This window comes from Rhamphochromis longiceps, linkage group LG5 (genome assembly GCF_057381845.1).
Source record: "Rhamphochromis longiceps isolate RC_006_pf linkage group LG5, R_longiceps_female_GT1.1, whole genome shotgun sequence".
Classification (NCBI taxonomy): Eukaryota; Metazoa; Chordata; class Actinopteri; order Cichliformes; family Cichlidae; genus Rhamphochromis; species Rhamphochromis longiceps.
In genome coordinates, this window is record NC_140561.1 from 11,693,863 (window position 1) to 11,708,679 (window position 14,817).

The 14,817-nt window shown below is 42.5% G+C and overlaps 1 protein-coding gene across 4 annotated transcripts in view; it reads right to left on the minus strand.

Annotated features, from left to right (window-relative positions):
* Positions 1-3,361: 3,361 nt before the first annotated feature.
* The window catches only part of ncoa3 (nuclear receptor coactivator 3), a 36,142-nt gene continuing 24,686 nt past the window's right edge, over positions 3,362-14,817 (minus strand). For 3 of the 4 annotated variants that reach the window (XM_085405838.1, XM_085405839.1, XM_085405841.1), the window contains exons 5-22: positions 14,046-14,146; positions 13,638-13,812; positions 13,306-13,497; positions 12,674-12,760; positions 11,040-11,183; positions 10,480-10,627; positions 9,840-10,387; positions 8,264-9,231; positions 8,028-8,145; positions 7,681-7,917; positions 7,258-7,470; positions 7,000-7,117; positions 6,696-6,861; positions 6,217-6,573; positions 5,655-6,063; positions 5,373-5,565; positions 5,053-5,248; positions 3,362-4,961 (exon numbers count right to left, since the gene is read on the minus strand). In XM_085405838.1, coding sequence (XP_085261964.1) covers positions 4,950-4,961; positions 5,053-5,248; positions 5,373-5,565; positions 5,655-6,063; positions 6,217-6,573; positions 6,696-6,861; positions 7,000-7,117; positions 7,258-7,470; positions 7,681-7,917; positions 8,028-8,145; positions 8,264-9,231; positions 9,840-10,387; positions 10,480-10,627; positions 11,040-11,183; positions 12,674-12,760; positions 13,306-13,497; positions 13,638-13,812; positions 14,046-14,146 — 4,382 coding nt within the window. In that variant the 3' untranslated portion in view covers positions 3,362-4,949. The remainder of the gene's footprint in view (positions 4,962-5,052; positions 5,249-5,372; positions 5,566-5,654; positions 6,064-6,216; positions 6,574-6,695; positions 6,862-6,999; positions 7,118-7,257; positions 7,471-7,680; positions 7,918-8,027; positions 8,146-8,263; positions 9,232-9,839; positions 10,388-10,479; positions 10,628-11,039; positions 11,184-12,673; positions 12,761-13,305; positions 13,498-13,637; positions 13,813-14,045; positions 14,147-14,817) is intronic. The other variant, XM_085405842.1, reaches the window with a different exon arrangement.

Consider the following 14,817-nt stretch of genomic DNA (forward strand, 5'->3'; position numbering starts at 1 on the left):
GAAGGAGCTTACTGTACTGCGATAAATGAACTTTACTCGATTGTTGCCCTTTTCCATTATACCTTTGCTTTTGACTTACTGCTCAACTGATTCCACACCTGTGATCTTTAATTGAAAACATGTAAACATGACTAATTATAGAATCAAAAACAAAGGATCACCAAGTCTTGCAAGAATCAGTAATAAAATATAAGGATGCAGATCAGAACTACTCACTCTTACTTTGTTTATGAACATATTACAGTGCATTAGCAGAAATGAAACGTTTTGCTCAGTTACTGCAGATAAGGGGAAATTACAGGCCGTTTTCCACTTACACTCCAGTTACTGGTTTCTTTTCAGTAATACTTTAAATATAGCAGTATTTTCCTGTGGCTTAGTGTCTTAATGTTTCAGTTGTGGACAAGATGATAACAATTTAACCAAAGAGTCATCTCCCATCTAAACCTCCCAGGTGTTTTGATTCAAAAACAACTTTTAGACCCAAAGAAAAAGCAGGCATTTCATTTCTACATATATATATATATATACAGTGGGGCAAAAAATTATTTAGTCAGCCACCGATTGTGCAAGTTCCCCCACTTAAAATGATGACAGAGGTCAGTAATTTGCACCAGAGGTACACTTCAACTGTGAGAGACAGAATGTGAAAAAAAAATCCATGAATTCACATGGTAGGATTTGTAAAGAATTTATTCGTAAATCAGGGTGGAAAATAAGTATTTGGTCACCTCAAACAAGGAAAATCTCTGGCTCTCACAGACCTGTAACGTCTTCTGTAAGAAGCTTTTCTGTCCCCCACTCGTTACCTGTATGAATGGCACCTGTTTGAACTCATCATCTGTATAAAAGACACCTGTCCACAGCCTCAAACAGTCAGACTCCAAACTCCGCCATGGCCAAGACCAAAGAGCTTTCGAAGGACACCAGGAAAAGTATTGTAGACCTGCACCAGACTGGGAAGAGTGAATCTACAATAGGCAAGCAGCTTGGTGTGAAAAAATCAACTGTGGGAGCAATCATCACAAAATGGAAGACATACAAGACCACTGATAATCTCCCTCGATCTGGGGCTCCACGCAAGATCTCATCCCGTGGGGTCAAAATGATGATGAGAACGGTGAGCAAAGATCCCAGAACCACACGGGGGGACCTGGTGAATGACCTGCAGAGAGCTGGGACCAAAGTAACAAAGGTCACCATCAGTAACACACTACAACGGCAGGGAATCAAATCCCGCAGTGCCAGACGTGTTCCGCTGCTGAAGCCAGTGCATGTCCAGGCCCGTCTGAAGTTTGCCAGAGAGCACATGGATGATACAGCAGAGGATTGGGAGAATGTCATGTGGTCAGATGAAACCAAAGTAGAACTTTTTGGTATAAACTCAACTCGTCGTGTTTGGAGGAAGAAGAATACTGAGTTGCAGCCCAAGAACACCATACCTACTGTGAAGCATGGGGGTGGAAACATCATGCTATGGGGCTGTTTTTCTGCCAAGGGGACAGGACGACTGATCCGTGTTAAGGACAGAATGAATGGGGCCATGTATCGTGAGATTTTGAGCCAAAACCTCCTTCCATCAGTGAGAACTTTGAAGATGAAACGAGGCTGGGTCTTCCAACATGACAATGATCCAAAACACACCGCCCGGGCAACAAAGGAGTGGCTCCGTAAGAAGCATTTGAAAGTCCTGGAGTGGCCTAGCCAGTCCCCAGACCTCAACCCCATAGAAAATCTGTGGCGGGAGTTTAAAGTCCGTGTTGCTCGGCGACAGCCCCAAAACATCACTGCTCTCGAGAAGATCTGCATGGAGGAATGGGCCAAAATACCAGCTACTGTGTGTGCAAACCTGGTAAAGACCTATAGTAAACGTTTGACCTCTGTTATTGCCAACAAAGGTTATGTTACAAAGTATTGAGTTGTATTTTTGTTATTGACCAAATACTTATTTTCCACCCTGATTTACGAATAAATTCTTTACAAATCCTACCATGTGGATTCATGGATTTTTTTTTTTTTTTTTTTTTTTTTTTTCACATTCTGTCTCTCACAGTTGAAGTGTACCTCTGGTGCAAATTACTGACCTCTGTCATCATTTTAGGTGGGGGAACTTGCACAATCGGTAGCTGACTAAATACTTTTTTGCCCCTGTGTGTGTGTGTATGTGTGTGTGTGTGTGTGTGTGTGTGTATGTGTATGTATATATATATATATATATATATATATATATATATATATATATATATATATATAAAAATAAAGGCATGTGCACACTTTACAAACTCCGTATGCACTTCTGCAGCAGAGCTTTGTTGTTTCTTCTTAGACTGATCAGTGTCAATCATTTGTGTACTTATTTTACTTTCTTTGTTTGGATTTTGATTTCAGATTAGTTTTGACCCCATTAACTCCTTTCTTTGGTCACATTTCTCTTTGTTTTGTCGAGTTACACATGATTGTACTTATTTACACCCTTTGATAAACAAAATTTAATTTAACTTGCTGTAACAAAGGAACTTTGGGATGCATTATTTTAAACAGCAGAATTCAGCGAGCAAAGCAGGGAGTGCGATTTCATATGTAAATATCACTCTGTTTCCACACTTCCTGTCCGGTCAGAAGTACTTGACAAAGTTGTGATGACCTACTCGACCATCCAGAGATCGATCAGCTCCTTCAACCAAAACCATTCTCTTTTACACCAAAGCATTTCACAGAAACTACAAACTGATACTTTGTTATAAACATTAAGTATTTTTGCTTTATGCAGATTGCACATTAATAACTGAATGTTGATAAATTTGCAAAGAGTCAGTCTATACGAGTCACGAGTTTAACATTTTGCGTTAGAACTATGTTAAACTGCATCGTTCTTTTAAAAAGATTGATTTTCTTTACAGAAGCCCTCTCAGTGTAAAATATTTTGCTGTGCAATGCAATACTTATTCAGGAATCCATTTACTTTCATTGTCTCATTTCTAAAATATGGTATTGTTTTGTAATTGGAAGTTTTCTTTTATCATTATTGTTCTTCTTTATGTCACATAGCTTAAGTATTTAAGAAAGAAAATAAGCCCACAAACTTTATTTCTTTATGCCCTGAAAGTGGAAACCGTTTCCAGGTTGACTAGAGTGTGATACTGAAAATACAAGAAAAGCCTAACAGAACACCAAATCCTTCACGTCTTATTTTCAGTAACTTGACAGCAGAAGCGCCCCTCCTGCTCGCATCCATTTTGTATGATCAAACTAATCATTCTGACAACGCAGCGCACCCGCTGATATTTACTGACGTGTAGAGAACTGCACACAGGCATCACAGCTTATGAACAGTAAATAATTGGAGAGCCAGAGCCAGGAGTGTTTAAATAGAAATTTGTATTTTATATCAATATCAACATCAGAGAAAAAAAAAAAAATCTGTAATATACATCCTGTAAAATAACAGCTTATCTTACCTCCAAAGAAAGAAAAACAAACCAAATGATCTCCTGCCTCTTTTTTGCACTTCATTCAAACTTCAAGATATTTTTTTATTTCTTTTTCTCCTGAAGTAACAAAGTCTGGACATAAGATGAAGTTGTTTCCTGAAAAATAGATGAGATATTGATATGTCTTAAAGTGGATGTTTTTTTTTGTTTTGTTTTTTTTCTACATCACAACAAAACATGCGTGTTTTTTTTTTTTTTCCAGTCCTCTCCCCACTGCACCTCACTTTCCCACTGTGGAACAATCCATCTCATGTCCATAACCACCCAAAGCTTTTACAGATCCAATGATATGTACCCATTTACCATCAGAATAATATAACACAATGTAAAAAATGTACACCAGAAACCTCAGAAACTATACATGTGGAAAAACATCTTTGGATTGCGCATGTTGAAAAGGTAGATTCAGCAAGCTGATAACAGTCGAAACAGAACATCGTGTGAATAATAATAATAATAATAATAAAAAATTAAAAAAAAAGCTGGACTGACAGAGCTGCTGCTGCTCCTGGGAGGGGGGAACACTGCTGATGACGTCAAAGCTCAAACCTTCAACGCATCAGATACTCGTCGCAAGTTAAAAAGTGCCTAAAAAACGTAATACATAACCTTATTGTTTTGTTTCCAAAATTAAAAAGCATTCTGTAAATGAAAAAAAAAAAAAAAAAAAAAAAAAAAAAAAAAAAAAAAAAGGAAATCAGATCAGCATTGACCTATGGGACACAAAAATACAACCAGGTCTCATACTTTGTGCAAGAACGGGCCTTTAAAAAGCATGTTTGATAATATATTGTAGAATATTTACAATTCATATTCACAGAGAACATTTGAGACATCTAATACTGCAGTACCATTTGTTTGCTTATAACAGGGATTATGATGCTCAGGTACAGTCTAAAGCATAAAGGCAAGAGTTATTGCTCCAATCTGCATAACATAGTAAACTGTGTGCTTATAGCTTCCAATGACTTTAGAATGAGGCGCATCCAAAGGATAAGGAAGAAAAAAACAAAACATTGTTGTGAAGGCATTGAATCTCTAGTAAGGCTGTAATGAAGAAATATTGCATCAATCTCTCACCCCCCGAAACAGAAGCCTTGTGGTAAAGTGCAGCCACAGCCAGTTGTACCGTAGTCCTGTTCTGCAGTCTGGCTGTGACGCTGAATACTGCCTGACAGCTTCAGGTCACACACAAACGCACGTGCAAACACACAGCCGTATCGGATTTCTGTATACATGTGTGCGGATGAAACCTAGCACAAATCATTTGTCCTTTCAGCCCACACCCTCTAGGGCGAGCAGCATGTTGTGCTGAGTTCTTTGTGTCAAAATTTATGCTGGGGGAACTCTACTGTGTGTGTGGTGAATATGTGTGTGCGTCTGCGTCCAGTTCCTCTCCTTGTTCAGCTAAATCTGCCACAGCTGAAAGGTCCAGATTCTGTCATGAGCCACAGGTCCTCAGCAATACTTCTGCAAAAAACACACAAAGCAGACAGACAGTTACAAACGGAAATCCTCCGAGCAGCAGCTGAAACACATGTAAGACCCTAAAATTATCCACCTGGTCAGGTCCCATTGGCATTCGGCCCATCCCCATGGAGTTCATTCCCATTTGACCCTGCATCTGTCCTGGCATTTGAGCCATCTGTCCTGCACCAGCCCCGCTGACCGGCCCGGGTCCCCCCATAGAGTTGTTAATCATCATGGGTCCAAACTGGCCCTGATTGCCCTGCTGGGGGAACTGTTGAGGATAGGACCTAGACAAGGAGAAAAATGAAAAGTAAATTACCTCTGTAACTTGATTTTGAGAAGTGCTTAGGAACGTTTCTGTTAAGTAACACTTAAACAACTGATGACTAAAGGAAGCATGATGCAGCATACATGTTACGTGGCATTCCACCCTGCGGCCATCCTTTCAAGTCTCCAGATGGGTACGAGTGCCCTCCCTGTGGATTTCCCTGCATTCCTGGCATCATTGCATTCTGTGGTGGGCCTCCCATTCTTCCTGGCATTATATTTCCTGGTGGGCTGCAACCTGGAGTCATGAAGGCTGGGTCCCCCTGCTGGTTCATCCCTGCAAATAGTGCAACAGTTGTTGAGTGTGAAACTTCAGGAGGATATGACAAAGGATACTGACAGCTGGCTCTATCTCAGCCAACTCACCGTAGTTGCCTCCATAGTTGAAAGCCTGCTGTCCAGGCTGGTTCATGGGGGGGGGGCCCATTGGATTATCCATGCCTGTTGGTGCTGTGACATTAGGAGGAGGGCTGAAGGTACCTGCTGCCCCCTGACCTTGCTGCTGCTGCTGCATCATCATCATCATCCGCTGCCTTCTTAACTGCAACTCTCTGCGCTGAGCTAACACCTGGGCACTCAGGAAACCCGGCTGCAGAGAACAACAATGCTCAGTGTTGGAGCTTTGCTGCCGTGTCGAGTGAACGCACGCTACATTACAGATGAAGTACTGTCTACATACCTGTCCACCCATGCCAGGTTGCATGCCTGTGCGTATGACAGGGTTTCCTCCAGGGGTACTTTCCATCTTTACAGCTTGTCGTGCCTGGTTCATAAACTGCCGGGTGAGATGAGATAAATACACCTTGTTATTCCTTTATACTATTTTTTCACATCCATATTTAACAAACATACAAGAAGACAGATTTCAAAGAAACAAGTTGGAAGCCTGGAAGACTACCTTTAAAAAAATGTGTCATAGAGAGATTACCTGTTGTCCTTGTAGTCTCTGCTGTAGTTGAAGTCTCAGAGGCTTGTTGGCAGTCATCATGCGAGGTCTTGGCATGTTTGCGCGGGGGTTGCCTATACCCCCCATGCCAGGAAAACCCCCTGGCTGCCCCATCTGATTCATCATGGGACTGAAGGTTCCAGGAGACTGGCCTTGCATTGCATTGCCACCATATCCAGGCTGCATGCCCATCGAGGGGGGGCCTGGGTAGCCTTGGCCATACATGGGTTTTTGGTCCATGCCTAAGGAGGTATCAGGCCCTGGGAATGGCCCCGATGGTGGTGGGCATGGACCCTGGCTTTGATCTTGGCTGTGCTGAAGGCCATCAGGTCCCTGGGCCTGGCGTACAGAGATGTTGGTTTGTTAGTGGACTAAACTTTACTAGAATTCCTGTGCATGTTAAGCCAAAAGTGGTTCTAACAATGGCACTAGTGAAGTTATGACTTAAGTGTGTCTCCTACCTGGCCTACGATTTCAGGGATGCCTAGAGCTCGGTCTATCTCCTGAAGAGTACTGACATCAGCAGCCTTGAGCAGAGAGTCCAACTGGTCTACAAGTTCATCACTTGGCCCTTCACTATTGGGCAGAGGCCCCAACAGTTCTTCCAGGGGGTGTGCAAATGGGTCCCTAAACACCAAACCAAAAGAACCATAACGAACAAGTTTTCAAAATGTCACCTTCAGAGTCTAATAATGTTAGCTGCTGAGTTCAGCTCGACATCTAATACAAGAGAAGATAAATGTGGGATTGGTGCTGAAGGTTCACCTGTTTATGTTATTCTGTGGTCTCTCCATTCCCATGGCAGAGTCAGGCCAGGAGGGCGACTGAGGTGGGGGACCGTGTCCAGAAAAAGGTCTCATGCCTACATTAGCATCACTGTTACCTAGAGACATGATAGAAATGCATGTATGGTTCACAATGCACTTAACAGAAAGCTTTTAAATAGTCATGTTAGTATGTTGCACACAAATTAAGGGCATTTTTTTTTTTAGGTTCAGTCTACAACAGAGACATGTGACATACCCATATCCATGAGCTGCTGCTGCAGCATAGATCTGGTGTTTCCCGGTGCACTGATGGAGCGGTTTATTAAGGGTCCTCCCAGTGGACCAGAGCGACCCATGCCAGGGTGTCCTGGTCCAGCTACAGGGCTGCCGCTGGATCTCTGCATCCCCCATTCCCCTGGCCCTGCCATGGGAGGGCGCTGAGGAATACCCATGCCTCTGCCCATGCCTCCTGAATAACAGGAAAATATACAGAGTGTTTCATTACTGGGTGTTGTCAGTCAAGGGAGTAGCTTCTGTGTGCTAAAGGTGGTGGCTGTAACTAAAAATGTTAAAGTAACTAGAACTCAAAAAAAATTCTCATGCAGTTTATTCTGTTGAACAGGTATAAATAGAAAACTTGGAGATATTAGATATTTTAGGAAGTAAGTGCTTAAGTTACTTGTAGGATTGCCTCTTGGTGGACACACACTCATGCCTGCAGGATAGCCATTAGGCACAGCTCCTCGGATTGGAACGTCCATGTTCTCTTGTTTGACCACTGTGGAAGAGGAAATATTTCTTCTTGTAGCCAGACTGCCTCCCATTCCTCCCTCTCCGCTCATGGGTTTGGAATCCAAGGACAAGGCTCTTTGATAGGCAACACGCGGACTTGGAAGAATGGGGGCTCTCTCTCCATCTGAAACAAATACAAAACCAGGTTTAAGGTCCCTTCACACTCGTCTGTGTATTACTGCTCAGCACTTGAGTCAAATCACATGATGCACTTGATTATACTGACTGACGTACCATGTAAACTGTCTGGAATATTTCCCCGTTTGTTTCCAGTTTCCTTCCCAGCTCTGGGATCTGAGTCAGGGAAGAAGCCGGGGTTGTTCCTGGGAACACCTAGAATGGTCTCCAGGGTCTGAACCATGAAAAAAAAAACAAAAAAACAAAACAAAACAAAACAGGAAGGATCAGAAACGATGTCTGAGAAGATGATGTATTTGAGAACATGCATGCAAGAGAGATTTTGAGCCTACCTCATCAGCTGGCTCTAACTTGACCTTGCTTTCTATGCTATGGTGATCAGAGCTGGTGACCCCTGGCCCCTGAGCACCTTTCCCATCCAGATCCTTTGGTTTTATCTCCCCCACTTCTTTAGAGTCATCCTTATTGAGGAGGTAGTGAAGGAGGGCATTGGGCTTCTCCTTCTTAGGGCTCTGCTGCTCCTGCTTTGATTCTGACCCCCTAACCACTCCACTGGTGGCAGGCCCTGGCTCTGGTGCCCCAGAATCCAAGCTGCTTTTTCCTGTGGCCTCAGCTGTGATGCGAGCCACTTCATCAGGAGTATTCCCATTCTGCAGGAGCTTGTGGAGAATCTTGTGTTTTTCCTGCAGTGACTGGTTATTTACATTTCCTGTGCTACCAGAGGAGGAAACAGCAGCATGATTGCCGCTTGTAGAGGATGACACTCCCGTAGAGGAGGAGGGACTGGTGACACCAGCTGTTGCATCTTTACTCTCAGGTGTGGAGCTGGGCCCGGAGCTTGCTGTGTGGAGCTCATCTGTAGGAGAGGTGAGGAGCTGCAAAAGCTTCTGGTGGCACTTTGTGTCGGGAACCCGTCTGTTGGTTTCTCCCACACCCAGACTTGCCTCTCTGCTGGCCTGACTGTCTGGCTTGTCAGGAGGGCCCTCACTGGTGGGGGTGTGTGGGTGCTGCTGAGATTGCTGCTCTCCACCAGTCCCCAGTGAGCTTCCTGGGCTCCTGGAGTCCGAGTAGGCTGGGAGGGAGGTTTTACAGGGTCCCCCTGCTGCTTGATTGGTAGAGTTGATGCTTGGGGAGCTGTCGGGCTTGTGAGGAGGAGGAGAAGTGAGTGGGGAAGGCATTGGATTGCCCACTCCCTCACTAATGGCTTGAAGGGCATTCAATGAGTTGCTGGAGAAGGTGGTAGCTCCTCCTCCACCTCCTGAGTTACCGGCATGAGTGGAGCTCATGGGAGAGTTCATACCTACAAAGGACACAACCAGAGTAAATCTACTGAACACACACCAAATAAAAAAGAAAGTTTTAAATATTTATAACTAAAGTACAGTTAACAAGCTGATTTCTTCTTTCCTGGCCCTATATGAAAAACGAAGTAAACCTAAAAACCGAAGCAAGTGAGGCCTACAGTTCATGGTGTGTTGCTTTTTGCAATCTTTTAGCCTGTTTCACTTTGTTAGGCACATTCTATATAAGCAACTTCTTGACTCAACAGGTCTGGCAGTAATCAGGCCTGGGTGTGGCTGGTGAAACTGAACACAGCTTTCCAAAAAATGTGGTTTATCGCCGTTAATTCATGATTTATGGAGAATATTACTTTTCACATGGGGCTAGGAAGGGTTGGGTCAATTTTACTGAATTTTAATGAATGAAATCATTATTTAAAAACTGCATTTTGTATTTAGTGTTGTTGTCCTTGTCTGATTTTTCAATTTTACTTTTAAATAATTAATTTAAAACATGCAAGTGTGAGAAATATACAAAAAACAAAACAACAACAACAAAAATATTTTTTCATACCACTATATTCAATTTTGTTTTAAATTCGGCCGTTTCAGAATAGTTGGCTCATACCTCCGGGAGAGAAGGGGCTACCTCGGACTCTGGGGGAACCCACGACGTTGTGCGGAGGACAATTTATCCCTGGACTGGCTTGGGGAGGGCTTGTCATTCCCATCCCATACCCTGCACCTGCAGGTCCACCTCCAGGTCCATGGAACGGGGCCATCTGCTGATGCTGCTGTTGTTGCTGCTGATGCATACCATGATGGCCCATCTGATTCATGGACCCCATTTGGTTCATTGAGTTCATGGGGGAATTTATTGGATGTATGGAGTTCATCTGATTCATATGACCCATGTTGTTCATCTGATGCATGGAATTGATTTGATGCATAGAATGATGCATGGGACTCATTTGATTCATCGGATTCATCCGGTTGCCCCCAGCGTACGGCGGCACTCCTCTTTGTGGCACGTTGCCCTGCTCAGTCATACCGTAGCCCCTGTTCATGGCCATCCCACCTCCTGGACCCATGTTCATCTGTTGGTTGGGGTTGTTCATACCCATGGTCTGAGGCCTCATGCCACCACCACGGTTCCCCCGATAACCATTATGCTCCCTACAAAAATACAAATGAAAACAGAACAACGATTAAGCTGTAGAAAGGAATGAAACATGATGAAATCATATTGTTCATTAGACAATTTGCACCTTTGCAGCAGGTGTGTGGAGAGGAAAGAGTGTGGTTCATTTGTGCTGGGATTCCTGCAGAGGTCACTTCTTGTTTGAGCTGTGACAGGGGTTCCATCTGAGAGTGAGAACCGGTAAAGAGGTGTCTCCGCATGGCCATTATGGAAAGCTGGAGCAAGAAAAAAGAAGAGAGAAAATAATGTCACTCCTCCAAAATAGCTGACAAAAAAAACTAAACATACTACGAATATTAAAACATCCATAGGTAATAAACCAGCTGCCATACAGTCCCCTCTTCAGCAAGACCTTTAATATTATAAAGTCAGCATAGAGATCATTCACTGTTTACTATAACCAAGGCACCCTGCATGGTCAATAACTATACACCCCAGAAAGTTTAGCTACATAGCTCATGTCTTTTGCTAGAGTAAGATTGTTATTAGTGTTGTTACCCTCTTATGTATGTACAAGGAGCCTTAACCTACAAAACAAAGATTGTAATAAGATGACATGCCTAAGAGCAACCAAACAAAAGATGTTACTGCACACATATATAGTAATGGAGAATCAGAAATGCATACCATCTTGGTAGTGGCGTTTGAAGGACCACGGCTGTCCCTCACTTCGATGGATGAACATCTGCAAGCAGCGTCTAACCAGGTCTTCCCACCCTGGGCGCATGGTCGTGTGAAGAGAGTTCTGCTGTTCAATTTCAATCAGTTTACCTACAACAGAAAATCCCAAGTGAGCTGGTGGTGTTGAGGAGAAAGAAGCTTTCGGTTTAGTCCATGTGTATAATAATACAGACATTTCTAAATAACACTGCCTAACTGTTCATATTTGTGACATGGGTGGATTTATTCTGTAGCACCACCTACATAATTTATAATATTCATTAAATTTAAAATAATTGTGTTATGCACAGCTGCTGTGCTTAACAAAACACGGACACTGTATTGTACAGCTAAACAGCCAGTCACAATGAACTCATTGCATTGTCCGTGTAAACTCGTTAGACATTTGGATATGGTCAAAACAACTTGCTGAAGTTCAAACCAAGCATCAGAATGGAGAAGAAAGGTCGATTGAGTGACTCTGAATGCAACATGGTTGTGGGTGCTAGATGGCCTGGTCTGAGTAATTTAGAAACTGATGTTTTACTGGGATTTTCCCACACAACTATCTCTAGAGTTTACAGAGAATGGCCTGAAATAGTCTATCCTTTTATGACCACAGCGTACCCGTATTCTGATGGCTGCTTCCAGCATGTGCCATGTCACAAAGTTCAAATCATCCCAAAGTGGTTTCTTGAACATGACAAGAAGGTCACTGTACTCATATGACCTTCACAGTCCCCAGATCTCAGCCCAACGGAGCATCTTTGGGATGTGGTGAAACAGGAGAGTCACAACATTGATGTGCAGCTGACACATCTGCAGCAACTGTTTGTTGCTATCAAATCCAAGGAAATCCAAATCCATGGATGTTTCTAGCACCGTAAAGCTTGAACTGACCAATTCTTCACGTGCCTTATATTGCCAGAAATCATGAAAGAATAGTGCATGACACACACACACAAAAACTTTTGTAATTCCTGTTTGCTGTAGAGCTTCAATATACTTCTATTTTAAAAAAAATGAAACAACACAAAAGCAACAAAAAAACAGAACCCAAACCAAAAAAACATTAAATAAGATGTCATCAGATCACAATCACTTTGATGTCAACTAACTGAAGCAGTAGAGTGTGTGTCTGTTTTACGGCTGTGACAGTCTCCTGTTGACTAAATCTGTCCACAGACAGGCATATTCAGAGATTGTGGTAATTCCTGCTGCAGTCTGGGTCTCCAAAGCCAAATTTAGCCAAAATTACACTCGCACAGAGACAGACTCACTATGTGAAAAACAATAACAACTATGCTTTATTTTTAGCTACACACAAGCTTTGCGAGTATACCGTGCGTGACTGCAATGCTATTGCACAAACAAGAGCTGCAAAAGTGTCCGAGCGGGCTTTGTGTTACGTCTTGCTCCAGTATGTGTTCCACCATGACACACAGACAAACACAGAGAAACTCACAGTATGAAAAATAATATAAGCCTTGTCGCTGTAGCTGGTTAAAATGCATTTTTCCCCCAAATGTACTTAATTTTTATTATTATTATTTTTTAAATTCTCAGGTGTCTCCATTACATGTCATACAGCAAACACTTACCAGACAGTTCATGACGAGTGCTAAACCTCTCTGTCCGCTCTACTGCAGTGATGCGTCGTGCCACACATATCATACATGACTGCAAATCTGAGGAAAGAGACAGCGCCATGTTAAATCCTCATGTAACTACAGTGGAGGCAGAACGGGACAGTTACTATTTTGTTTATGGATACAGAACTATTTGGAATATTTAAGAGGAAGCCAAATAAGGCAAAAGGTAATGAAAGTACATCTGGTTTTAAACCACAAATTTTAAACATAAAAGTATGGTACGAATGAGTATAAACATAAGGATGTTAAAGATGGTGCAGAAAGCTGCATGTGGTCAGAAGGGAAAAAGAATAACCCACACAAACTTGACATGTCTGGCAGTAGACAGATGGAAAGATACTGATGGTTACACCCTTGTGCAATAAGACACAATAAGAGAGCTGATCAAATAGTTTCACTAACTCATCTACACAATGCAATTTGTAGAGAGTATAGGAGCTGTGGCAATTATCAAAATGATAATTCGAGTATAAGCTCGAAATTTTGACTTTAGTCTAAAAATGGACACTAATTATTATTTATTTTCTTAATGTGGCTCTAACACTAAAAAAAACAAAACAAGCTTATAAACAATGACTTGCCATCTCCCTCCTCCATCATGGCCCGGGGCTGAGTGAGAGCAAAACACTGCATAGTCTCATAGCGTTGGCCTCCCGCTCTTTCTTCTGGCAGTCCATGAGTCTGACTGTGAACATAGCTGACCAGCATGCGACAGTTGAACGTGTGGCTCTTCTGACGAGGTGCCTCTCCACCCCACGATGCTCCATTGGGTGCTGTGATGCAAAAAAAAAAGAAAAAGATGCAGACTCTTTAACCACGTGTGCAAGTGATCCACCATTTATGTGTGTGTTGTTATGTTTTATGCATCTTAAATGTGTTTGCACAAACATAATAATAAACACTCGTGTCTCACCATTAGACTTGGGGAGATTCTTGTGAAACTCCTCTCGGTCCTCGTCATGGATGATATTGTACACGCTGGTGTTGATCAGCTCCTCCTGCTTGTACTGCAGGTACTGGGTCACATTGTCCGATACAAATACAATGCTGCCCTCCCGGTTAACCACAAAGAGAAAGCCGTCCAAGGCCTAAAAGAGCAAGGGCAGAAGAAAGGAGAGCCAAATGGAGTGAAGGCCCGTCAATGCAAATAGCATTAGTTTTTTTTTTTAATTATTACTGCTTTGTCCGTCTAAAAAGAAACCAGCTGAGACATTTTTATCAGCTACATGTCAGCAATGTCACCAAAACACAGATCCAACATATGGAGGGGGAGCTAATTGGTGTTACTCTTTTGCCCCCGAGTGATTGTCCCCAAACTGACCTGTAGGAGCAGTGGCCCCAGATGGTCCTTGTCAATGACCCCTTGACCAGTGGAGGAAACATCCGCCTTCTGAACATCGTCATCACTGCAAGAACTCTTTCCTGAAAACAAATGAGGCACACTGCACTGTTGGTAACGATAATAATGATAATAATGTTACAGTTCTGTTGAAAATAACTTCCACTGTGTAAATCAACAAGATTAGTTTGAATTCTTGGGACAACTTGGTGCATGACCTGTATATTTTCCCCAACTTTTACTTTGTTTTTGTACATAATACTGAGGCATAATCTAAAATTACAAAAGACAAAACAACAACAACAACAACAAAACAAACCCCAACTTAAAACATATCAGTCTGTATAATTACCCACAGTATAATAAATATGTTTTCTGGCCACCAGATGGCAGCACAAGTCATGACTGCATGGTTGGCATGCCTTTCTATTTTTAAAATCAGCATGTGTCTGAGGCTTTGTTAGATACCACTCTATATAGCTGGGTCACTTGGAACACAAGCAAGATGTGAAACTGTATGCCACTGGATTTAATGCTATTTCAAACTTTCAGTAGCTGTACAAGAAGAGATGAGACAGCAGTTGCTGACCTAAATGAAAAAGAAAACATAACAAAACAAGGAAACTGACCCTAAAGACGAAGACATGTAAACAAGGGTTGGGGTGGGGAAAGGTGTGTTAAATAAACAACAGTCAGAAAAGAGAAGAAAAATGGAGAGGCCCCTCCATCATTCTTATCCTGTATCTATGGTAAC